The sequence below is a fragment of the Molothrus aeneus genome, chromosome Z (assembly GCF_037042795.1).
Source record: "Molothrus aeneus isolate 106 chromosome Z, BPBGC_Maene_1.0, whole genome shotgun sequence".
NCBI lineage: Eukaryota > Metazoa > Chordata > Aves > Passeriformes > Icteridae > Molothrus > Molothrus aeneus.
Window position 1 is genome coordinate 8,655,552 of NC_089680.1, and position 26,070 is coordinate 8,681,621.

At 41.6% G+C, this 26,070-nt stretch overlaps 1 protein-coding gene across 1 annotated transcript in view; it reads left to right on the forward strand.

Moving 5' to 3' along the window:
- UNC13B (unc-13 homolog B) overlaps window positions 1-26,070 on the forward strand; it is a 207,235-nt gene that overhangs the window by 149,986 nt on the left and 31,179 nt on the right. Inside the window, exons 20-30 of the mRNA XM_066568646.1 lie at window positions 1,115-1,265; window positions 2,254-2,322; window positions 4,559-4,648; window positions 6,090-6,224; window positions 7,025-7,158; window positions 8,066-8,151; window positions 15,617-15,743; window positions 20,867-20,963; window positions 21,754-21,897; window positions 22,033-22,110; window positions 22,661-22,738. Coding sequence (XP_066424743.1) covers window positions 1,115-1,265; window positions 2,254-2,322; window positions 4,559-4,648; window positions 6,090-6,224; window positions 7,025-7,158; window positions 8,066-8,151; window positions 15,617-15,743; window positions 20,867-20,963; window positions 21,754-21,897; window positions 22,033-22,110; window positions 22,661-22,738 — 1,189 coding nt within the window. The remainder of the gene's footprint in view (window positions 1-1,114; window positions 1,266-2,253; window positions 2,323-4,558; window positions 4,649-6,089; window positions 6,225-7,024; window positions 7,159-8,065; window positions 8,152-15,616; window positions 15,744-20,866; window positions 20,964-21,753; window positions 21,898-22,032; window positions 22,111-22,660; window positions 22,739-26,070) is intronic.

Below are 26,070 nucleotides of genomic sequence, written 5' to 3' on the forward strand. Positions count from 1 at the left end.
CCAGTGCCTAAATGACCAATTGGATGTAAGTGTTATGTAACAAGCATGGTTTTAAACTTGAAGAGGTTAGATTTGGGATAGATAAAAGGACAAAATCTTTTACAGTGAAGGTGGTGACACAATGCATGGATAGGCTAGGCTGCCCAGAGAGGTGGTAGATGTCTTGCCTAACCTGGAAGCTTAGGTTCAAGGTCATGTTGAATGGAATTTTGAGCAGCCTGGTGTGGTTGGAGCAGTGGGTTCCTGATCACTGCAGAGGTTGGACTAGATTACCTTTAAAGGTCCCCTCCAACCCAAACTGTTCTGTGTCTATGAGTCCCTCAGGGAGAAAGTTACATTTGTAAAGTGGTTCCCAGATTAGATTGAATTTCTCAGTGAGTATTTCTGCATAAAAATGCCCCATCTCTTCTGCCTATTGAAATGAACTTGCCATTTCCTGTGATATAAGACCTCTTAAGCTCTGATTTTTTTTTGATTTTTTTTTTTTTTTAGGATTAAGAGATTTTAAAAAACTTTTTTAATCATTTCACAAGCCTGGATGCTCCTGGCATAATTCTGAGATTCCCTGGAGGAGGGTTCCCTGATTTTAATAAGAGAATGGGAAAATGCAAATGAGTGTGCACACTTCTTGCAGACTGAATGGGTTAGCCATAAGGAATCACACATATCAGTGCAGCACAGAAATACTAGCATGTACTCTCACTGGCCATTAATGCTTTCCAGCTGCTGCCATCTCATGACACCTCAGAACCTGTGTCTGCCTCAAGCAGCAGCAGCAAATCGTGTCGATTTCCTTGCGTCAGGCTTGGTTCTAGGAACTGGCACCAGGACCCAGGGTATCACTAAGTCACGTACTGTCGGCAGCAAATGGCTGACAAGCTGTTTTATGATCTGGAAATGGCTGCAGCGAAGGGATTTCTCTTTGTTTTGAGCTGTTGTCTAGATGGCACCTTTCTGAATAAAAGCTCTGAGATGCTGGAGTTCTGTAAAGTGGTGAAACGTAACTTCCATCTGTTCATGGTGCCCGCCAGCACAAAGGGTCTGTTAAAGGGATAAAGTCAAGTCCTACTGCACAAAAGAGACCAGAATGACTTACATCACTGTCCTTTTGCAGGCATTTTGCATGTCTCTCCTCTAAATACATGTGCCCAGGCGTGCCAGCTGTGATGAGCACCTTACTTGCCAATATCAATGCTTATTATGCACACACCACTGCCTCCACAAATGTGTCTGCTTCGGACCGCTTTGCAGCCTCCAATTTTGGGGTAGGTTTGTGGGTTTGGTGATGTTGCGATTGGACTTCTTTAATTTGCTACAGTGCTTCCACCCTTGAGTAAATAATTTATTCTGTTTAAAGAACATTAAATTTGTGAGGAGTTCGAAGCAGTGGAACTCTTATACCAGACAAAGAGCATGGGTTTATTGTCTTCATCATCACACATTTCAGATATCAATCAATGTAACGCATTGTGATGTTGATTCTTTGTGTTCACATTACAGTGGAGCACAGATGGTATGAAATGAGCAAACAATACTAACTCTGCGTATTAGTGCTGTTGGTAAAATATACTGTGCAATCTCCTTATTTCAGAACTTTGTTTTTAAAAAAAGCAACTGCTTTAGGAGGAAAAAAGCACCACCACAAAAGAAGTCTATCCCCTTAATGGTTAAAATGTTTTGTATATAATTTGTGGTGGAGTTGAGTATGCTGGAAAAGTATTTGGAAAAGCTCATGCTTCCCATCAGACTGAGAATTTATTAATAGATTGAGGAGGTGTTCACAATGCCAAATCAGAATTCAGTGGAGAGACCTGACCTCAAGAAGTTATGTCACAAGAAGCCTGTAGTACTTGTCACTTATCTAGATAAGATCACAGAGTTGTATCATTGCTCTGAATTAGACCCTTTTCTGCCTGTAATTTATTCATCTCCGAATAAGTATTTTCTCTCAAGTACAAGTTTGGTGTAAATTGCAGAAATTCAGAATGGTTTTTGTTCTGCCTCTACTTCAGAGTGACAATGGAGTGTTTTTTCTGACAATTGTGATGTTTCACAGAACATCACAAATAATTACAGTTCTAAAGTAAATCCAAGAATTGAAAGAAAATACTGTTTGCACAATGCCATGTATCCATACTGCTTTCTCCTGCTCATGAGATCTGACACTGATTACCTGATACTTTGCTGCTTACTCTGAACGTGGATTGGACAGTGGTGATATGTGAATGTTTATTGGTGCTCTCTGCTCAACAGAAAGAACGATTTGTAAAGCTTCTGGATCAGCTTCATAATTCACTTCGGATTGATCTCTCAATGTACAGGGTGAGTGGGAATAAACAGAATCCTTTCAGGTATTCTGGTGGGCAGAGTGGAAACACACCATTTGGAGTTCTCTTACATTTCTAACTTCTTGCATAGGAATTGTCATGACAAGCTTGTTCTCAACTGTACCATTTTGTTTTGCTCATGGACTGAACTTAGACCTCATTTTTTATTTCCATTGTAATTTGCTCAAGACTTTTGAAATAATTTGAGCAATGTGAACTGTGCTTTTCTCTGATACTTCCCCAGAAGTTTCCAATCCAAGTTGGATTGGATAAAATAATTTGAATTGCCCTTATCAGCTACTTCAGGTATCATGTAAAAAGAGAAAATAGACTTGTTCTCCCCTACTATGAAAGAAATATTTTAGAGCACTGTGTTGTCAGTTATTTAAAGTTTGGCAAACTTGAATTACAATGTAAGGTCAGGTTTGAGATCCCCCCCCACTTCAGCAGATTGTGAAGAGATGAGTTTCAGATGTTAGCATTAGTCCAACAAGCTTTATGAACCCTCCACTTTCTTTCCTTGCTAGTCCTGAGTCAATATTATCTTATCATGTGACTTGGCTGTCTTTTTCCCTTAAATTCCTTGCTATATTATTTCAGTCAGTGACTAATTCATTGAAAAGTTTGAAAATTGTGGCAAAATGTGAGCTTAGATTTTATTTAGTTATCCACTTCTGATTTTAGCATTTACCTGAAACACAGAAAAATGTATAGAGGAGAAAAACATGAGAAGATAAAGAGAAGTGCATTAGGAAGACAAAAAAAAAAGGAAAAGGGGAAAGGTGCAAAAGAAGATAAAAGGAATATTGTGTGAAGAGCTATTCTAAAGCTACATTACTAGAAAGAAAAGGTCTAAATAGAGGCAACTGATCCACGGAGTAACAGAGGGAAAATTATCAACCCATGACAATAGGAATCTGTAACAGTGCTGCCTTTTTTGTTTGCTTCGTGTTCAGTAAAAGCTGCTTTTGGGTGGCTAATGCAACTGAAATGTGCACAAACAAGATCTTACATAAAGGACCAGGAGAGATTTGTGTAGTTTAAATAATATAGGTGTAATCTAATTGACATTATATTTGGAGAAATGGCTGAAGAATTATGGGAGCATTTAGTAATTATTTTAAGACCCTAAAGGGCAGGTTAAATTTTGAAAGAAAAGGTGTTAGTTTGCAGCTTTCCAAACAGGAGATGGCAATTTATATTCTTCAAATAGTTTGTATTTACGTCTTTACCCATGGAAGTCTTTGATTTCGGTAAATACCTTGAGTTCCAGAGAACCCATGTGTGGACAGCTTAACTTTTAAAAGGAGAGTTGTTTGAGAAGGACCATCTACAAATGACTGCAAAAAGCATTGAATTGCCTTCAGTGGTTAGCTGAACTTCAGTAATACTCAATTATTACTGTCAAGAGACAGCATATTTTTCTGCAAGTCCTCAGTAAAAAGTGAAAACTGTTCCCTTCTGCTCTTTTCACCTTCATATCTAATAATTTTTGAATGTGCAGATATGAAGAGATTGTGTGAAGAGAAGGTTGCTCCTGCTGTTTTACTTGCAGCAAAACAAATCCCATCAGCTTGAATGTAAGAACATGCTGAGGAGCATGAATGCTGTTAAAGGACACAGGCCCACAGGAGACAGTGGTAATGTTGGAAAGGGCACAGTGCCTGAGGTTGGAAAGGGAAGAGTTTTGTGCAAAAAGCAAAGCTAGCTGCATTCAGCATATGTATTTACATATGGCATCTCACAGGGTTCTATCTAGTTCCAGTACTGTCTTATGGGAACTGTGCTAATTTTTCCTTCTTGGTCTTGTTTACTTCTCTGGAGAGCTGTTGAATACACCACACCCCTTGGCATCTCAGAAGAGAAGCCAAAAAATGGAGCATTGAGTGCAGAAAGGAAAGGTCTCGCACAACCTCAGGCAAAAGGCCAGGGCTGCCAGTGGTGAGGCTGTTCCCAGCCTGCTCCTTCTACAGCCAAGGAGACCATCCCTGCCACCAAGGGCTGTCAGTCTCCTGGCATCCACAGACTTTACATTTATATGAGAAGCTATTTAATTAAGCAAACAGATAAGCTTCTGCAGCAAAAAGGCCTTATTTATTGAGCATTGTTTTGACTGGTACAAGCTTCTTGAGCAGGAAATGTTTCCAAGACAGTTTCCTTATTTAGCACATGCTTGAAGCCTTGCATGGATCTGACTGCTTTCAAACAGGATTTCCCTTTTCTGTCAACAGAATAACTTCCCAGCCAGCAGCCGTGAGCGGCTGCAGGACCTGAAGTCTACAGTGGATTTGCTGACCAGCATCACTTTTTTCAGGATGAAGGTAGGGATATGGGTGGGGATGGGAATGGCATCTCTGCAGGTTTTTTTCCCCCCCAGGAGTTGATTTCCCATTTTCAAACCATTGTTTCATGTTGTTTTTCTTTAGACACTTAAGGAAAATGGAAATAATCTGCTGACCATATATAAACATCCACATTTTGTCTTTAGTTTTCTGTATTTTGCATTATGAAGATGTAAATTGCTTTTCCCCTATTATTCTTGAGTCATAAAAATGGCACAACACTCCCACCCTCCCTTGCAAAAAACCAGAAAAAGAATTGGAGAGGAGGAAGAATAAAGGGAATTGTCTAGTTTTAAGAAGATAATTTGCTTTTTTAATAACATTAGGAAGGTTTTTCACTATCTAGTAAATATTTTAGAGTTCTCTTGTGGAAGATCAGATACTAAAATGGGATAATATCTCTCAGTAGAGATCCAGGAGGGTTGTTATGAATGCTAATGTGCTGGTTTCAGAGTTATGTTTATTGTCCTAGCAATATGTAATGAGATTATTTTATATTCCCGATTTTTAGCTTCTAAACTTTTTTTAAAAGATTACAACCTAATATTGTTGGTTAGTACATGCCACTTAAAAATGTTGATCTTATCAAAAACAAAGCAAGTGTTTAATTTGAGCTACTTCAAGAAGTGCTTAAATTTTTACACGTAAGCCCTAGTGTAAATGATGATTTAGATCTTTATTTTAAGAGTATTCATTCAGACAGTCTGTCTGTGTTGGAAGCTTGATTTACAGAGATACTCTGAAAAGTTTAGAGGTACTGAAAATAACAATATTGTCAGGTTATAGTTGTATTTGCAGGGTGACAATTGCCTGTCAGTTTAGTTTATAGTACCTCTGCAGCATTTTCCTAAAATAGTGTAACAACGAAATAATGAAAACAGCTGCTGTTGCAAGAGGAGAAGGTGTATCATGGCATGTCCCTAATGATTCTGGTTGCTTTAAAATTCAATAAAGCTTGTGATGAAAGATGTCCTTAATGAAAGTTTTTTGTATTTAAAGGCAGACGAGTGGTCTTTGGCAAGACTTTGCAGATCAGATGTAAACTGCTCTGCAGGTCTGTTGCACATTCTTCCCATGCTGTGGAAGATTGCCTGTAGGCTTTGTAACAAAGTCCTATAAATTCAGCAGAAATTGTGTGTTTGGCTCAGATTATACACGTATCGAGCCACATGATGTCTGTTCTGGGGAATCTTCCTTGGCACATCAAAATCTCTTTTATGCTTCAAATGGTCCTGTGGGGAGATAAGTGTTGTCACTACTTTTTTATGCCTGTGGAGAGTGACCCATTTGTGGTTTCAGGTCACAGGTTGCTGAAAGCAGATCCACCAAGCCTTGAGTGGTTTCCAGAACACTGATGTCCTTTCCCTGTTTGATTTATGAACTGTGCTTTGTTTGACTCTCTTTGTTGTCCCCTTGCCAGGTCCAAGAGCTTCAGAGTCCACCCCGAGCTAGCCAGGTGGTGAAGGACTGTGTAAAAGCTTGCCTCAATTCCACATATGAGTACATTTTCAACAACTGTCATGAGCTGTACAGTCGGGAGTACCAGACAGATCCTGTGAGTAGCTGATAAGCAGGCAGAAATTGAATTTTTCTTATTTTCTTAAGATAATTACAAGAATAATAATTGATACAAAAAGCCAGCCCAAACAAAGTTGTGTGACTTGTTATCTTCTGAATGCAGAAAATCTGTAATCAATTAATGAGCACTAATTAGTAAGGGGAGGATGATAATTGTTTTACACTAACTAATTATGATGTATTTTGCCAGCCTCAGCAGTTATTTGTGAAGGGAAGGTTTGATGTAGCTTTGAGTGAACAAAAGCCAATTACACAAATGTAGGCTGATCAAGGAAGCTGTCATTAGCATATGTAAACCTCAAGCAGTGAGATTTTGCCTTGTTTTCAGGCACCCAGTATCCTGCACTGGGTTTAGGAAGTGGCTCTAGACACAAACTCTTCTCAAGTGTGTGAGAGCTCCACTGGCCTCTCTGTAGTAATGCACACGCAACATGTCAACAGGGATACAGTCACCAACCAGGTGCCTAAAGAGCAAGTATTTGGAATAGGCTTAGGGCAAATGATGTCTCAGCAGGTCTCCTGGAGCCTGGCCTGCTCATGGTGTGTTAGATGACTAAACAGGGATTAGTTGGGTTTGAGGCCACCAGTCAGCAACGTGGTTTGGCGTATTACTGTGTTTTGCATTAGATCAGACAAGTCGCCAGCAATCATTAATAATTTTAAGCTCTTTGGAAGAGAGGGTCCACAGGTGTGCTTGGAGTTTGCATGGTGATCTGCATTTGCCAGCTTTTTCTTTGCACTTACATTTATGCTGGTTTTCCAATGGCTTCCTTTCAGAACAAAACTCAGGACCTTCCTGCTGAGGAACAGGGCCCCAGCATCAGAAACCTTGATTTCTGGCCCAAGCTCATCACTTTGATAGTTTCCATCATAGAAGAGGACAAGAATTCTTATACCCCAGTCCTGAATCAGTAAGAATCCTCCGTGTCATGTTTGGCTAATGCTAGTCTGTGTCGGCTCTGCTTTATTTGTTAAACTGCTTTCTATCTCTTCTGTCACTTGTGCATTTATAGAAGTACTTATCTTGTCTGTCTGTCTTTCTGTCTTATCTGTCTCTGTCTATATAAATAACTTTTTGATTGGGATGGAAGAGTTTCAAAAGGTTCAGTTACGATGGCGTTCGAGCACAAACACCCTGATTATTACAATCCTGAACTCAGGGAGGCACCTGAAAATGGGGTGAGAGTTCTTTTGGTTTTTTCTGATGTTGAGCAGTTCCGGGGTGCACATTAATGCACACAGTAGTGCTGTGGTGCCTTACACTGTGGCTTAGGAACGTGGTGTTCAGTGCAGCACTGGGAGATTGCACTGGGTGGAGTTTGCATAGCATTGGAAAGGACCCTGAAATGTGTCTGTTCAACTGGTGGATACCCCTCCTAGAGTCCCACAGGGCAGAGAGAGACAGAGATCCTACAAGGTATTACACACAGAGACCGGGATTGTGCCCTAATTATCATTGATCTAACATGATTAGCAGTCACCTGTCAGCCTAGTAACCTTCAAAAAGGAGAAAGAAAAAGAATGGACAAGGAAGGGGAAAAAAGTGCAAGGGCATAGAGATCACATTCCCAGTATAACTGTGTGCACCTTTTCTAGGAAAGATATGCACGACCTGTCTTTCTGAGTTTAATAAATGTTTTAGTTTACTTAATCTGTACCACAGAGTCTAGTCCATGATCTCTGATTTTCACCTGGTCATTAGGGTGAAAGAAGCATCTGTAAAGTTGAGCTTTTTAGCTTGTAGCAGAGCTCAGAGGTAAATAAGGAAGAGCCCTTTGCTTTGACATATGCCAAAGCCTTTTCCAAATGTCCCCTCAGGTTTCCTCAGGAGCTTGCAGTTGGGAAGATCAGCGCGGAGGTGATGTGGAGTCTTTTTGCCCAGGATATGAAATATGCCATGGAAGGTAAGAGAATGTCTCACTGCTGTTAGCTGACTTGTTGCTGGTCTCTTGTTCTCCATCCGTTTGGTGAAAATGAGGCTTAAGCTCGTGAGTAGCATCGCTGGTGGGAGTGGGGATTTTTAGTGGTTTGTTTGTTCGTGAACAGCTGGTTTATGCTCAGAATTGAGGCTGAGATCTGGATAAGCTGTAGACCTCCATGTCAGGCTGTGTTGCAAGCTGTTCAGTGACATTCCAGCTGGTTTGAAATCAGAAGTTCCCTTTGGCCTAGAAGTTACAATGGCTTGGATCAGCAGCCAGCAGCAGCTTCATCTTCCATTGTGCTGTGGTAGAAAGAGTTGGAGAAGTTGCTGGACTCTGAGTTGTGCCATGGCTCTAGTTCGCTGGATAATACAGCACAGGTTGTCTAAGCCATTGGCAGAAAGATGCTGTTATAATAATTCCTGCTGCAGACATCTTCATTTCCAATTAGTCTTTGCAATAATTCCATCTGCAAGTAAGGAGAAAATTTTACTGTTTCTGAAAATGAGTTAGGCATGCAAAACCCAGCAAATATCCACAAAGGAATTCTTCTTCTTGCAGTACTCTTCTGATGGTTGGTTTCTGAACTTGATTTTAGTTCTATATGTTGATTTTCACAATCTCACCAACTTTTCACAAGTTTCAGAGAGCATCCAGCTCCCACTGTCTCTGCAGGGTTGGGCTTTATGATCATTTGCAAGGTGAGACTGTGATAAAACAGAAGTGCCAGTGCTGTCTGCAGGGTGCTAGCTGTATTTATATTCCAAACCGAAGTCAAGCTACTACTTTTGGCCACTTAAAAAATTTGCTCAATCCACTTGTCCCCACTTTGACCTGAACTCACTTACAGGAGTGACAGCCAATTAGGCTCTTCAGATTGGTAGGAAAAAAATGCTGCCAGTAAGACAGCTGCCTGCATTTTGTTCTTTGGAAACAAGTCTGTGGGGTTGCTCTGTAGGTGAAAAAGATTGACTCCATTTATTTTATTAATCTCTGTCAGTGCAACAGATGTAGAGACTGTGCTGTAGGGGGACACTCTTTGCCAGGTGAAGGCTTGAATCTGACATGCTGCAGGGCTGGATGAAATCTTCTCAGTTTTGTGTTAAGAACATTTTATATATGCTTGTACCCCACAGTGCCTTTTGTCTTGTGAGGTCAAGCTCATGTAAGACAAGAGACTGGGAAGAAGGACTGTGACCTACTAACTATGTTCAAGAGTCTCTTCTATAGTGACTGTCACTCATTGCTCATGTGTTAGAGATAAGGCAATGGTGATCATTTCATGTTCTCTTTCCCTAGAAACCATTTGCTCCTGCAAACCATTTTAGCTCCCCTTTCAGTTTTGTCCTTATTTATCTAGGAGGGACGGAGCACCTTTCCTATGAAGACAGACTGAGAGAATTGCATTTGTTCCGCCTTTGGGTTGACTGACCTACCTGGGGTACCTGAAGGGAGCCTACAAGAACAATGGAGAGGGGCTTTTTACAAGAGTGTATAGTGACAGGACAAGGGGGAATGGCTTCAAACTGAAAGAGAACAGATTGAAATTAGGTATTAGGAAAAAGTTCTTCCCTGTGAGGGTGGTGAGGCACTGGCAGAGGTTGCCCAGAGAATCTGCTTTTGCCCCATCCCTGGCTGTGTTCAAGGCCAGGTTGCATGGGGCTTGGAGCAGCCTGACCTAGTGGGAAGTGTCCCTGCCTGTGGCAGGGGGTTGGAATGACATGGTCTTTACTACAGTCCCTTCCAACCCAAGCCACTCTATGGTTCTTTCTACTCCTGTGTGCTCTTCTTCAGGAATTCATAATGCAATTTCCTCTCATACATGTTAAAAGTGCCCTATTTTCCTCCTTTATCTGCAGCAGTGAAAATTGCAATTGCATGTGTCCAGATCTGGTTGCTCACCTTCCTAAGAATCCCTTTCCCTGTTGCATCCAAAGTGCAGCTATATGACTGTCAAAGGGGACATGATTTTTTTTTCTTTATTTGGTTGCCAGTGCCCAGATTAGCTTGGTGTCCCAAGTTTTCTCTTTTCACGTCTCATACCATGTCCCCACTGATGACTCTGGGCTTATTTTACCCTTTCCTGATATCCTTCTGGTCACTTGTGAGCTTCTTAAGACAAGCATTGGTATCACCCATGAGTTCCTCAGTGCATAGTAAATACTTGTTGAAAAGAGCATCCCTCTTCAGAATATTTCTTGGTGACAGAAGTTGATATAAATGCAGCTGGTGGACAGGGATTTTGCATTTTGAACAAAAATCTAAAAACTGCATGGTAATTTATTTGTAGTCTAACTGTTCAAGTTCTGCAGAGGGTTGAACAGTGATAGAGTCTGTGTTAGGATGTGTCTCTTCCAAATATATATTCAAGAAATGCTTAGGGTGCAGAATTCTATTTGAGGCAAGTGTGATTCCTCACACTGCTCTGCTCTCCAGAAACTTGTGAAGATAACCTTTAGAACAAGCTCTACAATAATTCAATTACAGGCCTTACTACATACATTTTAAATACAGATGATTGCATTAGCTCGCTGCATTTTTTTTTAAACTAGGGGAAAAGGGATTAAAGGAAACTGTTTAAATGATGTGTAGGATGATAATTAGATTTGTCAGCCTCAGCTCTCGGCTCTGTCATTTCTCAGGTTCAGCTGCTGGTTTTTCTACCAGTTAACCTGCACCAAGAGTTTCATATTCCTTTTCCCAATTTGTGGCATAATCCCTGGGTACATTTCTTGTCTGCTCTGAGATCAGGAGCTCTGCAAAAAAAGCTAATCTATTTTTTGGAGATATGTGCACATGAGCACAGAGTATAGTATTTGCCCCTAATTTTCTTCATGGTGTTTTCCCTTATGTTCTGTTCCTAAGTTCTGGATAACATGAGCTCATTCACCTCACCAAGTGGTAAGTTCATGCTCCTTGATGGAGCTTGTAGCTGTGAGTAGACAAAGACTTTTATTTGTTACCCATAGTTTTAGCACTTTGGATGTAGTATGTAACACTAGCTCTAGAGTTCTGTAGTTTTTATGCCAGCAATAAACAGACCTGCAAAGAAGACTTGAAAGACCCTTCTGCTGCTGTAGATATGGAGGGCATGTGCTGTAAGGAGACTTTAGAGGAGAAGGAGTTCAGACCTGGCTGCGTGAAACTGCTCCCTCCCTCCCTCCCTCCCTCCCTGCCTGCCTCCCTCCTTCCAGCCTGATGCTTCCACACTGCTCTCCAGTAGGCAGTGTGGAAGAGACTTGGGAGGTTCAGGTGGGAGATGGCTTCTCCCGAGCTCGAAAGCAGTGCCTGGTGGCTGAGTTTTTCTTCTACCCATTGTGCCTATCTCCTCTAAGCTGGAGCTTACCCCCATATGCACCATGCAGCCTGTGCAGGACAATGTATAAATCCTAATTTATACCTAGAATGTGGAGGGATTTGGACCCGGAGTTCGTGCCAGCCTGTGGATGCTGCAGCAGTGCGTGCTTTCGGCACCTTCTGGAGCGTTAGATTGCTATTATGTAAAATTTTGAATCATAAAAGTGAAACACCTATTCTCTGTATAAATCAGCAGCTGGTAGCAGTAGCCACGGCAGCAGTGTGCTTGACTGCTGGATATTATGCCTTTGGTTGTCCAAAGGAGCCTCAATGTGTGAGGCACAGCAGAATCTCCAGGATCTACCCCATTTGTTTTCTCTCTCCCCCAAAGCAGTGACTACTCAAGGCACAATGCACAGCCAACCCAGCATTTCCCTTTTTGCTGGGTCTTTAAGAAGTGTGCCTTGTTCCCCGTCAGCCAAGAGTAAAACAGGTTAGATACACACATCCCAGACTTGGTTGGCAGGCTTATGTCACCCTGGAGTCACTGTAGGGTAGAGGATGATTTTCCAAGCTGTACAGTTGGCTCCACCCCTGGGACACTGCCCAGTGCTCAAGCAGCTGGAAATCCTCTCTGTTAGCACACTAACTGTAGTTAGTAGTTTTCTCGTTGACCTCCCTGAAACCTCTGTCACCCAGAAATCACAAACACCCCAAGCAAAGAGGCTTCTGCTCTTCTTTTGCTAGAACACCTTAAAAGATAGTAATAGAAAATCAACATCATCCTTGACAGCAACATTTCATCTTAGTTTGGACACATCAGTATTAAGAGAGCTGCAAATTGGAAACATCTCTGATAGGAAAAGAGACTGAGTAGACTTGGCAAGCAGGATTGAAATAAATCATTCTGCCACTTTCTCACTTCTAATAAGGAGAAAGGGATCAGAGGCACACACAGATGCCAGCTATCTAAAGTGTTGACACTTCAACAACCCTGGTACCTATTAGAGTTTCTGTATAGAAATTTGGCATTATTTGCTGGATGTTAATCCATAAAAAACTAACAATCAAGAAAAAAAGAAATCTGTGATTGAGGAGTGTGTAGGTAGAAGTCCTGTTCCCTGCATGAAAAGGAGAACTGGACATAATACTAGACAGTGTGCTGCTAGGCAGCAGTTCCCTATTAATGCCATAATAATATATGGCCTTGGTTACTCCAAAAGCTTTCCTCTGAAGAAGGCTGTTTGCAGCTGAAATCTGCTAAGGAAGTGTGGGAGACTTACAGAACTCTGTGGTCTTTTCAGGATAAAACACAGCAGTTGCTGCACGGTATCTGTGTCCTGTTCTGTTGCTGCTGCTGCTAAGCTCTTTTAAAGCCAGCAGGTTATAAAGCAGAACAGAAATGTTCTAAGAGTGATGGCTGCCATGATCTTCACTTTTTCTAAAATGGGTTTTCAGTGTATGCCTCTGACTGATGTGTTTCGATGTCACCTTCAGGTGGTTTTAAACATTTCCACTTACAAAGGAAGTAACTGATCAAAACTATGTGAGGTCCAGTGAAAGGGGAAGGGGAGATGATGCAAGCTGGGGATGGGGAGGTTGGGTCTTTGTTGGCTTTCCTCGTCCTCCAGAACGTTTGAGCTGTTCATTCGTGTCTTCTCTCTGTCACAAGCCCCTCCTTTCTTTCGAATACGTAAAGTTCTCTTCTATGGTGGTAAGACCTCTCCTTTGTTTTAGTTTCCTGTGATTTATCCCTTAGTGTCAAGTGTCTCCTTTAGTGCCTAGATGGCCAGGTAGTCCTAGTAGCTGTACTTGGGTTTATGCTTCTGTGGCTGCTTTGCATCTTCTTCTTCTGCAACTTAGAAGTGTTTTAGATGTCCTAGAAAACAGGAAGAAGCTTGAATTGCTTGCTTTTATTGCATTGTTTAATTTTGAGGAACTAAATCTGATTTAAGTCCTTTTTACATCCAAGTCAGACCTTTCCTCAGCAGGAACAGCACTTTCTACGTGCGGGAGCAGCAACTGGCAGCAGCACACATCCGAGTTAATGAAGTTATAATTGTCCATCAGTTTCCTCACTCGCAGGGAGCAGAGCAGGCACAGTTATTGCTCTGTTTGTTTCCAGTTTTAGTTCTACAGAGGGAGTTCTCATTTTCTTCTACCGTTGCTTGAAGTATAGCAGAGGGTCAGCAGTTCAGACGCTGAGTATACTCCTGCTTTCTTAGTGCTTAAGAAAGATATGAGGTTATTAATGTAAAACAGGAATGGACTTTACACAGTTCCCTGTGGAGTGAAATGGACCATTGTACATGTAATTTGTCCATTGAACCATCAGTCCTGAGGATTATGTCTCTCGGATATTGGGCATTTTAATCTCTTCAAAACAAAGATTGGGTTTCTCTTTCTTTCTTTTATTCTTTTTCTTTTTTTTCTTTTTTTGAGATTGTATCTGTATGGGTCTGTGATGTGAGCTAGGGGGAAATGTGTATTACACTCCTACAAAAGCTTGCAAACAAACCACTGGAACATTCAACAGCTTGATAGTTGACAAAGGTTTATGGAAATATTTGGCATGAACATTTCTCTGGATTTTCTGTCTTCAGTTGGGTAATTCACACCTGATTTGGATTTTATTCTTGTCATGTTGATGAAGGTTCACGAGAGATGTGGAAGTTTCTCAGTGTTTTGAATTAGTTGCAAGAATTCACATTTACCTGAAAATAGATAATGTTGTAAGATAGGCATGCCTATCAGTTAATAAGCCATTCAGAGTTAAGAAAAATACTCACTCTTTTTAACATAGCTGAAACCTGTCTGCACGTGAGCAGTGATGCCCTTGGAAAGTTACATCATTGATGAGGTTTCCATGTTAAAGGCCAAAAGAAGAGTCTAAAGTGAAATACTGGGGTAAAAACCTGAGGCTAAGCCAAAATCATGTATGTTTTAGTACAATATCTCACAGTGTAGTCATGGACTAGCAGCTTGCTGTGGTGCTAGAGTGAACAAAGAAGCTTGGCACAAAATGTATTCCTGCTGTGAAACTTGGCAGAAGAAGGAGATGGATACAGACAGGAGGCACAGGGGAGCAGCAGTGCAGAATTGATCACCTGATGATGCAGGGTCACAGTGCAGGCAAAAGTCAGCTGCTGAGTCCTGATATCATGAAAAAGGAATTAATTTTAATCCCTTCAAGGAAGATTTGGAAGAAAAGCAGTGCAAGTAGAAGGATCTGCCTGTGTAAGCACATGAGGGGTGGCTTGGGAGAAAGCATTGAGCTGCTTTTGGTAGAATTTAGCAAGTATTTTAAATACATAATTGTGGGCTGATCAGAGGTGGGAGTCAATTACTGAAAGATGGTAGTGTGGACGTAGGCTGTGAAGAGCCTTGAGAGTGAAGATGTGGACCATACATTTCTCCTGATAAGGAAGGGGAGCAGTGGTCTCTGGAGATGATCTCTGCAGAAACGTAGGGCCAGTGCTTTAGTGGTGTAGGTGTGTGGGAGGGGTTGCGTTGTGGAGGTACGGGCATTATACAGGGAGAAACTGCATTTTTCCAGCATTGCCTGGGTACAAAAACATAAGGAGACCTTGGCAGGAGGAAGAAGCTCAGCAGCAGACCCTGCTTTGTGGAAGAGAAATATTAATTTCTCCAAGCGGGAGCAGGGAAGGCTGCAGTTCCTGTGTAGCTCATTTGATCTTGTTTGAGTCACCCTGTCAAACTCGTGGTGCTTTCTACTGTTGTCTCATAGGGGATGTAATGTAACATGTTGCTGTTGCCTTTGTTTATATCCAAGAATAAACAGATTTTCTCCCCTTGATTTTCCCCTGCAAAGATGGAGTCTCAACTGTGATATGTTAAATGAAAAGGCCATGAGACATTGCTCTGTTTTTATTGCTTCAACAACAAAAGAATGTTCAACAAATGGAAGTATTAATTAGAGCTACAGAAAAATCTCTAGAGCCCCAATAGTCCCAACCTCCAAGAACTCCTGCCTGCTGCCAAAACCCTGTGTTGTGAAGATTTTGTGGCTCTATAGATGCTTCATCCTCAACACCCTTGCATTCTGCAGACATGCTTCATAAGTCCTTCCCATGCCTGGTGTGGTTACAGTGGTGAATTCTTACCTAACTGCTTTTTTTCCCCTTCCTTACAGAGCATGAGAAACACAGACTGTGTAAAAGTGCAGACTATATGAATTTACACTTCAAAGTGAAGTGGCTGTACAATGAATACGTTCGTGATCTGCCTGCCTTCAAGGGAAAAGTGCCTGAATATCCAGCGTGAGTGTTTTAAGTCTCCTGTAGTAAATCCCCACTATGTATTTCTTTTTGTTACCTTGGCGGTAGGGTGGCCATTTGGATCTCCTGTGGCTGCCTTCAAGATACATCATTTCTTACCTCTCAGTTTTCTGTGTTTCTGTACATGTTTTTCCCCTGTGGTGTTCTGTGCCACTGCCCCTCACCCAGCTCAATCCATTATTGTACAATATCTCCCAGCATTTCCAAAGCTTAGCAATGGCATGGACAGACTTAAAGCTACTCTGTGCCTGCAGTATGGGCAGTTCTTGAATAGAAGATGTGTGCCTACAGATATGCTTTATGAATATATACTGTACATGGATGTCATATGTACACACACACAACAGGATTTGTAAGTAAAGATAATGTTTTTTCTTATTAAGACTGGGTGGCTTAGTTGGAAGCATCAGATAAGCTGTTGCTCTTGAGCTCTAAGCATTTGTTTGCAGCTTCTAACTTTAAAAGAGCAACAATAGATTTCAGACCTGGAGAAGTTGTATGAGACCAAAAGGTTGTGAGAAGGTGTATGAGACCAGAAGGTTGTCTGAACAACCTGAGGAAAATGGTGTAGCTAGAGTCCCACACCTGCCTCAAGCAACAACAGGTATCCTGGGTCTTAGCAATGCTTTAACTGGTTTTCAGAAGCTTTCAGTGATTGCTCCACAACTCCTTTTATCCTGTGCTTCACTGTTACTCCTTCACTGGGTTTTGAGGATTTAACATACACTCTCCTTTTCACCCCCTCCAAATCTTTCTTGCTTCAGTTTGAGCTTGTTATAGCCTATATATAGGCTGCACATAGAGAATAAATTGTTCCTGCTTTACAAGAGTAAAATGCTTTTCTCGTGCTTCTTTATGGTCTTCTGCTGGTTCTTGTTTGTTCCTAGCTTTCCTTCTAAGTGGGGTTTACTCACCCTTTCAGGACAATTTGTGTCTGAGCATAACAGTTGGCCTTAAATATTGATTTTTCATCTAGACCTTGCCATGCATTGCCTTGCAGGCAATGCTGTTGCTTTCATGTGTCATGTGCTGTGTTGAAAGCAACCTTTTTTATTTTCTTTTATTGAGAGGTATTGCTGACTAGCGGTGCTCCCAGTGGGCCACTGGCTGCTCTGCAGGCACCCTCAGCATTGTGCCCCACCACACTGCTGTTCCCACCCTGTACATGACTGTTCTGTGCTGTCTAAATGCAGCACTTTACCCCTCTTAACAAACACATTATTCCTGGACTGTGTTTCCAGTTTGGCACTTTGAATTCTCTTGCCATGCTGTTGTGCATGCAGTCCCTCAAGCCTGGGTGCTAGCTGCATGCTAATCAGACTTGAGGCAGTTGGGCATAATTGCTCAGTGTGGGCTGTGGGCCTGATTAAGAAATCAGGTCAGCAAGAGACATAAGCTGCTCACTGAGCAGGGTGCTAGAGTGGCAGTCTCAGAAGCCCCTTTCTCTTTGCTGTGCCTCTGAGTCAGGGCAGTCTCATGCAAGCCATCAGATATTCTTAATCTCTCTTTTTCTCCTGTGTAATCAGGATAATGATGCTCAGTTTTGTTCTGCAGTCTGTTCTGCTCTGCTGGCCTTTGTGGTAGAGCTTCAGTGCTCATCTGCATTTGCAGCCACTGGCTTTGTTACTTCACCCTCCTATTTCAGTACAATAGCCACATTGTCAGACATAGGTGATGTTTATCTCAACTGTAACCTTCACCTCTCACAAAGTATCCCCCTGATATGAATTGTCCTTTGATTTGCTTCATCACAAGTATTTTTAGCCTCAGAACTTCCTTAAACAAAGGAGTCCCCACATCAGGTTTGCACATTGGTAAACTCCTTAGATGAAACTAAATTGCTGCGCTCCAGACAATGGTTGGGCTGTTGATGCCTCAGGTTTTAGCTTTTATATTTTCAGATTCTGTACTGCTTTAGTTGTAGTTCTGAGCTTCATATTAGGGGATAGTAAGCTCTCTTCACAGAGTAGGGAAACAAATCAATTCCTTTTCTAGCTGGGGACCAAGGACAAATGATCCAAATCTCAGGCCCAAGAGCACAAATAATGGCAGAATGAAGAGAGAAAAACAAGAAGGGTGGGACTTCATAACCTAGAGTTATAACTGGACAATTAACTCCAATACGCTAATGGACCAGAACTTCTAAAAGTGAGAGACCTTGTGACAGGTCTTCCATTTTGTGAACATTTGGGTTCATCTTGGATGTAGCCCTGGCTGGGCTCTTGCACTGCCCAAGGTGTATCCATTGAGACCTTTTAATAAATACCTACTTTATTCTTTAACTCCATCTAGCCTCTGTTCTAGGTCAGCTTTACAAGGCATCACTGTCTGTCTACTTGTCAGACAAAAGGCTATCCACAAATTCACTTTTCCAGTTTATAAACTCTGAGAAACCATGTTCCTGGTAGTCTTGAGATATGATTGAACAAAGTGCAGGGTGCAAAGTGTTGAAGTTTTTATACTCCCTTTATTTTCAGAAGCTCAGAAGTGTTTTCTGAAATGGAAGTAGCTATGTAACTAGGAGTATATCTTCATAACTTCCTCTCTGCCAGCTAAAAGCTGTGAAGAGTCAATTCCTGAAAAAACCCCAGCTTTTTAGGTGTGTAAATATGTGCTTTGTTTAAATACTGATCTTAGTGTGCAGGTAGCATTGTGGCTCTACTGGAGACTGCCTCCTCTCTGGTGGGGGAAGATATTCCTTCCTTTGAGATCCTGTTCACTTATTCTGGCTCTCTTCATCAAACACAGTATTTATTATTTCACTCATAGGAGCCCTGTCTGCCTTCTTGCCTTAGTTTCTGCTGAGGCACAGAGATTGTTCCTTAGATACCCACAGCAAGTGAGCAAGATTTATTCACCTGCAGAGTGTGACCATGAGGGAGCCAGGCTCATGGCCAAGCTGAAATGGTAGCCTTTTGTGTTACCTCACTGTTGTGCAACCATGAGAAGTGAACTTACATTTAGTCCTGAAGTGCTGCTGCCTTTCCCAGGCACTGGGAAGGACAGGAGTGAAGTGTATTCTGTGCAGACCTTGTTTGGAGTGTTTGACTGTGCCATCTGGAGCCAGGCTGTGCTGACCTCTGTGAGCACAGAATGTCTCTGAAGCAGCGCTGTGAGCCACTGCTGTGTGTGCTGGTGTGTGAGTCATTACAGCGTTTGCTTCCTGACCAATAGTTGAAGCAGAGGAAGGAGAAGGAGAAGATATTTGCCATGTAACAACCTTTTGAAGCTATTTCTGCATGAAATCAGATTATTTTTATTCATTTCTGTGCTAGATAATTTTGCATATTGTTCTGGATATGTTGCCTTCGTAGTCCTTGGAGTCCCCTGACTTGCTCAGCAGCCCAAGCTGATAGTAAAATATTATAAGAGGTATTTGGCCAAAGATAGTTCTAGGTCTGTGATACAGCTCAAAAAATAGTTTGGCCCTGAATGTACACATGGACTGGAAATATTTGTAAATTATTTGCATCTCTTAGGTTTTTGTGTCAGCCAAAGGACAAAATTGAGGCTGGCTTTGCAGATGTACGTACAGAATTTCCTGATCTAAGTGGTTCATTCAACATTCATAATAAACCTCTTCCTGAAGGTAATGATTTCTTTTATTAGAGGGGGAGCAAATACACCACTCCTACCTGCCCAACAGTACCGTTTTCTCTGCCACCTTTGCTTAGACAATTTGGCAAGACAGGTATACCGAGGCACTTGATTTTGTGTAGCAACATATGGTATTCATAAAAATGGGCAGTGTTCTCAACAGCAAATGGCTCTTTCTTGTGAATGTGGTGCAATAACTAAGGATGAATGATAATCAGGATGTTGCTCTCCTTCTCAGAGTGAAAACTGTGGCTTATGGCACGAGCGAGTAATCTTCCTTGCACGTTGACCTGTGACATGTGAAGCAGTCAGCAGCTCACAGCCTGGGAACTGTGAAACAGGTGGAAGATGTATAGTTGCTTCCTTGTGAAGTGCCTGAGTTCCTTTCTAAGGCTTAAGCTGTTTAAAATACACAATTGCAGTTTAAAAGAAAACGTTGAAAGCTTGAGAAACTTGCAGCAGACTTCAACATATGCTGACTTTTAGAAGCCTGAAGTGCCATTCAAAAGGAATTCTTCCAGAATACAGGAAGTCCATATGTCTGTGACAGTCTTCCACTATTGCTGTCTATAATAAATAGGGCTACATAGACAGGTTGCTGTTGGCATTTTAACACTGTGTCAGTTACAATTTCCAATATTAGCATTGATGTGCTTTATATTTCAAAGTGTAGAGATTATTTAAGGCTATCTAGTATGCTCTGCCTGTGAATTTGCTCTTGATCTCCCTCTCATGTCTGGCACGTGCTTTCATGTTCTTTGCAAACTCAGCCCACAATTAGCACAATCTCTATGAACACAGCTGCCTGTGTAGAGAAGGCTGTACTCTGTAAAACTCATATAATAATCTTTTGTTTGGACTGAATTACACGTGGACACTTCTTTCTCTCGTTTGTGAATGCTGTTTAGTAATATTTGAAATGAAGATTTGCTTCAGCTGTGCTGTGTTGGCACTTGCATGCAACAACCTCTAGACAGACACATAAATAAGGCTGTAAGTGCTATGTTACTGCTTAAACACAGGCAACAAAAACACACACACACCCTTTTGTACTGTGTGTGTCCCTTGGAGCTGATGACAGAGCAACCAGCTGTCAGATCCCATCACTGAAGCTGCTTCTCAGCTTGCCTATTTTCACACTGCCTGTTTGGTACACCCAAGTGAGCAGCAGGACAGGTGCCTGTGGGTCTGGAGGTCTTGTGCTCTCTGGCACGTGGATGGAAGGGAAAAACATGACAAAGTGCTTTGAGGTGAAGCAAAGTTAAAGGTGGCTCTCAGGGGGGCTGAAGGGGAAGGTACCAAGAAGAGAAAAGACAGGAAGAAGGACAAAAACAGCTCAGAACCAGCCCAAGTGATGGTAACAGGCCCTGTTAACTTGTGTAGAGGTGCAAGTATATTTGGGAACTTGAACTGCACACATGGGCAGCAGCATTCAGACATCTGACAAGGCTTGCTGGCATTGGGTGCTCCTCTTCCTGCTGTAACTTGCTATCTTTGCTCCCCTGCAGGTGGTTTGAGCAGTTTGTGATGCAGTGGCTGGATGAAAATGAAGATGTTTCCTTAGATTTCCTGCACGGTGCTCTGGAGAGAGATAAAAAAGATGGGGTATGTAGGTCACTACTTGGTGCTACATCATACAGTGCACAGAACCAAATAAAACAGTATAAATTCAACTGTCTTATAAATGGAGGATGTGGTCCTTTTTGCTACCTAAACAACTGGGAAACTCATTTATTTTAGTACTTTACAGGTCACAGAGAACTTTTTAATAGCAAGGTGCATATCGCTTATTTTTGTCTGTTCTGCTGCTGGTAATCTGTCAGCCAGTGGTTTGGTGCTCTCTCAGCTCTCTCTGTTAGGGAGAAGTAATTGAAATTGAAAATTGAGGCACTTAGCATGTACTTAGTCATGCAGTGAGAATGTGACCTTAATCCACTGACAGACCAATCTTACTCTTAATTTGCTGAGTATTGCCAATGCAGAGAAGAGCTTTCCTGTTATTCAGTGACTCTTGGCACTGTAGTCTGTGATACTCATGCAACATTCTGTTTAATAGCTAAATCTAAAAAAAAAAAATTAAAATAGCTCTTTACTCTCTCCTTCTTTCCTCATTAACTGGCAGGCAAACCATGCATTGCATTAAGGATCTCAACATCATCATACATTTCCCTGGTGCTTGTCACGATCATAGTGAAGGACAGTAAATTTATAATCCAACCAAAAAAGGCTATTTATCTCCTCTAGGTCTTCTTAAGAGTTTTTGACTAATTCTGAGGAAGATGTAGGTTTTGGTAAAGTTACTCTGCCTTCATTGTGGCAGATGATGGAAACACCCATGGGTGGGTTTATTTCAGATCTTTCCATTTGACAATGATTCTCTGTGCTTCTGTTTTAGTTCCAGCAAACATCCGAGCACGCTCTGTTCTCTTGCTCGGTGGTGGATGTGTTCACCCAGCTCAACCAGAGCTTTGAGATCATTAAGAAGCTGGAGTGCCCAGACCCTGTCATTGTTGCCCACTACAACAGGAGGTTTGCAAAGGTAATACCCTCAGCATCCAGATGTTTATCTTTTCTTAATGTGCTGTAAGACAGTAGGTTGTTTTTTTTCCTGCTTCCTGGAGTTCTTCTGCAGTGGTAGAGGACAAGTAACAGTGCTCATGTCTTTTCTTCACAGACTATTGGAAAAGTGCTGATGCAGTATGCTGACATACTCTCCAAGAGCTTTGAGTCCTACTGTTCCAAGGAGAAACTGGTGAGTTATGCTGAGCTTCCCTTTTCCCTCAAAGAATCATGTAATTGTCCTGATGAAACCAGACTCACATTGCACCTGACTATGGTGATGGTGTAAATATTTTCAGTGTTGTTTTTTATCATCATCTGGATGCTTCTGAAGTTTGAATTCTGGCTTGGACCTAAAATAAAAACAGGTCCTGAAGATGATACATACACAAGGTTTGGAGGCTGTCGGGTCCCCTCGAAATTAACTTCCACACTGCCTGTGTTGTGTGATTAAAAAAAAACAGAAGTGGGCACAATTGCTCTGTAGGTCTGGTACTTAGAGAGGTCTGTTCATCTGGGTATTTTGCAAATGGGAACTGACCATACCATTTCAAGCTGGAAAAAAATGAATTTTTTAAAATTTATTTTTTAAAATACATGTGACTGCTGAAATCTCTGCATGAAGTGCCTCCTATGTAACTCTCAGATCTGGTGGTACTTGGGAAAGGGAGTTGAGGCACAAAGTCTCCCACTGGTGACAGTGTGTTGGCATCCTGAGCAATCATCTGGTTTTGTCCCTTCAGCCTTGCATCCTGATGAACAACATCCAACAACTGCGGGTGCAGCTGGAGAAGATGTTTGAAGCCATGGGTGGTAAAGAGGTAAGAGAGTTCAGAATCCGAGTGTTATCCTCATTCCTCCTGCACTGTTGTTGCTGGGTTGTTTGCATCATATTGGTTCTTGAAGACTGCAGTCATGAGGAGAGCCTTGGGACACCTGGCACCTGTAAGTGTGGGGAGACAGCCATGACTGAAGGCTTCCCAATGAAATCTGTCATCAAATGCTGGAACAAACATTTTGGAGCACAGAATAGCATAGAAAAGGAAAGATTGGCTATTGTGCTCCCATGGGCGTGGCTGGTGGAGTCTCAGTACTGTGGGCATTGAATAATTTTAGATGTCATATAAATGTGGGACAGTGCCTTTAGCATGAAATGTCCAGTATGTAATACATTACAGACATGCAAATGAGTTCTCTGCTCATGTTTTGAGGGATAGTCGCATGTGTCCATTTGTTATGAGATGGTAATTTTTACAGAAATAATATTTTACTCCTCCAGGTCACTGTTTTTGTTCTGCTGTAATATATGTATTTTTTTTCTCTTCTTTTTTCATTGCTTTTCAAGATTCAGGAAGATGAAGAAAAGCCTGCTGATGCTGATGTTAGGAAAAATTATTTTCAAGTGCATTTTCTTTGGTTGTGTTGTGATAGAATCTGTGCTATGACCTGTACGCCAAGAGAAAAGTCAGCTTTGCTGATGGACAGCTCAGTTTTTGCCTGTTTTGCTTTTCTAAGTCTTGCTTGTGCTCAGTGGCAGAATTCTGTGAAGTGGCAAAAATCTCAACAAATAGATTTACCCCATGAGGCAAGGAAAACTGCTGTCATTCTTTCACATGTCACCTCAATAATCCTAATTTCTGAGTCCTGCATCAAGAACTAGCATTATATGCTTCCTGCTGTAATAGCAGCAGTAGCTAAATACTCATTTTTGGGAAATAATAAACTTGTGATGAAATGTTTGTGAAGTGGCCTATTAAAGTTTAATGCCTGTGCGTATAATTTCCTTTAAGGAATCAGTTTGCTACTATTTTCTGTAGTGGTTGCCATTAAGTAGGCTTTCTCTATGTTTAAAATTGAAAATATCCCTTGATACTGTATTAAATAAATGGTGTAAAAAGGTGTTTCTTGAGGTTATTGGCTACTGTCCCTAGACTAAGTCCCTTCTCTGCATTCTACCCTTTAAAACCTTCCACTGGAGGTGTAAGTAAGGTAAAAAAGGAGTAATGAACCCACTATTTCCCCTGTACCTTGGAATCAAAAGACTGGAAGGGGAGAGAAACCCAGACAGTGAAGAGTAAAACAGGAAGAAATGTGGCAAACACAGTAAGAAGCTGTGGGGTTTTTGTTTTGTTTTGTTTTTTTCGTTTTCTTTTCAAATGGTGCTTATTGCACTTCATAGGGCTGCCACTGATCACCAGAAATAAATTGTGTTGTGTTAGGTGCCTGCACTATCTGCTGTCCCCGGGGGTTTCCTGCTTGGTGACTGTGTAGTACATTGCTTCTTGACTCAAAAACTGCCAGGTTCTCTGTTTTGCTAGAGTAAACAAGGTCTTGTCCTAGTTTGCATCTAGTCTATTGGCTGCAGATTGAACCTGACAATTGGGTAACAATAGGTGAGATAACAGTTTTGACAATAGAACTGACTGGAAATGCATCTCTGGGTTCTATCCTCCTTCAGGAAGGACAGTTCTTAATTTCTGTGGCAGATTTTTTCTATGGTCATCTGTCCATGACACAGTAGCTTGCACAAAAGTAAGCATTATCCTGACTGCTCTATCCAAAAAAACTTTCTTGGGAGAGTAAGAAACTAGCATAGTGGTATGTCCTGGTGTTCAGCTGTTAAACTTCTTGTGTTCTCAAAGGTGTTCTTGAGAGCCAGGTACCAAATATTCTGTTGTTCCTGTGGCAAGTATGTTACTTGTGCCATGTGTGCAGCCAGACCTTCGGACTGGGTTCAGTTACTGTGTGCTTGTGGCTTCATCTGCTTCTGGTTCCCAGATCCATCTCGATCTGCAGCTGTAGCTGTAGCACTGCACAGTTCTGGAAAGCTCTGAAATACTGCTGCTATGTGGTGTTCTTTGCCAGTGGGTCTAGAACACACCCCTAGGGAAATTCAGGTCACTTATTCCCTTTTGGAGTGAGGGAAATGAAGGGACAGGGCTCACCTGTGGTCACCCTGCAGTGTAGTGGCATAACATGGAACACAGGTGCTTGCCCAATACTATTTATTGAGATTGGGCCCTGGATATAGTGCCTTTCTTTACATTCTCCTCCACCTGCTGCCCCCATTGAGTTATGGTACCTTTTCCCTCACTTTTCTTATTCTTTTCCGAACTGTAGTACTCAAAACAGGGCAAAAATTGCCCAGCATCTCTGAGTTTAATGTCAACATCATGTGGTCTGTGAACATTACTACTCAGAAGCAGTAAGGACAGCAGCAGAGCTTTAGAAAGCTCTCTTTGGAGGGATTCCCTTGGGTCAAGGCAAATATATATAGATGTAAACAGATATGCATACACAGTGAAAACTACCTAAAATAAATTTTAGGAATTAAGATAAATGCTTTTCTTTCCCTTCTGAGCTGTATTGATCTCATGGGATCAAAACTGTTTCATCATGACTCGGGAGCATTCTCAGACATCCCAAAGGCATGTGTTGGAAAGGCAGTATTTATGAAGTGGCAGATAGCATTAAAAGCATAATGAAAAGTGTGAAACTGGAGGGTGAGTCCTGGATATCTTTTGAAACCTTTTATTTCTCTGAACCATCCCCAATACAGCAGCAGAGCAGAGATTATAATTTAGGTCTCTGCTGGGATGGGCTACACACATTCAGTGGTAGTGTTTGCCTGAACTTGGCCCCATTTATTTAATTATTCATACTTTACCTAATAAAACCTAACGTGACTTGCATTTTCTACCCAGCTCTGTGGTTTTCCATCAGACTTCAGCCTGCAGTCCATAATTTTGCTTAGCTTTTCATGAGTAATGAACTCATGGCAGTGAAATTAAAAGGTGCTGTACTGCACTGCACACTGCTGGAGTCTAGATGTAGTGTGAAAGACTGGTTTAAAACATTTCTACACCTTTTTTCCGCAAGGGAAGCATGTGAGCTGAGTATCAGAGACAAGCACTGCCTAAGGAACCCAAGAAATTAGCTGCTGAGCAGCAGCATATTGTCATCATGCAATTTTCATGCCTTTGGCTTCAAACTAATCTTCACAATTAAAGCTTCAGGAAACTCTCCTCTTAATGCTTTGCCAGGGTGAGCCCACATTTTAAATCCTAAGTTCACCACCTGAATAACAAATTGCAGGACAGCTTAGAAGCAGCCAAGACTTACATAGAAATATGCTCAAAGGATTTGTGATATC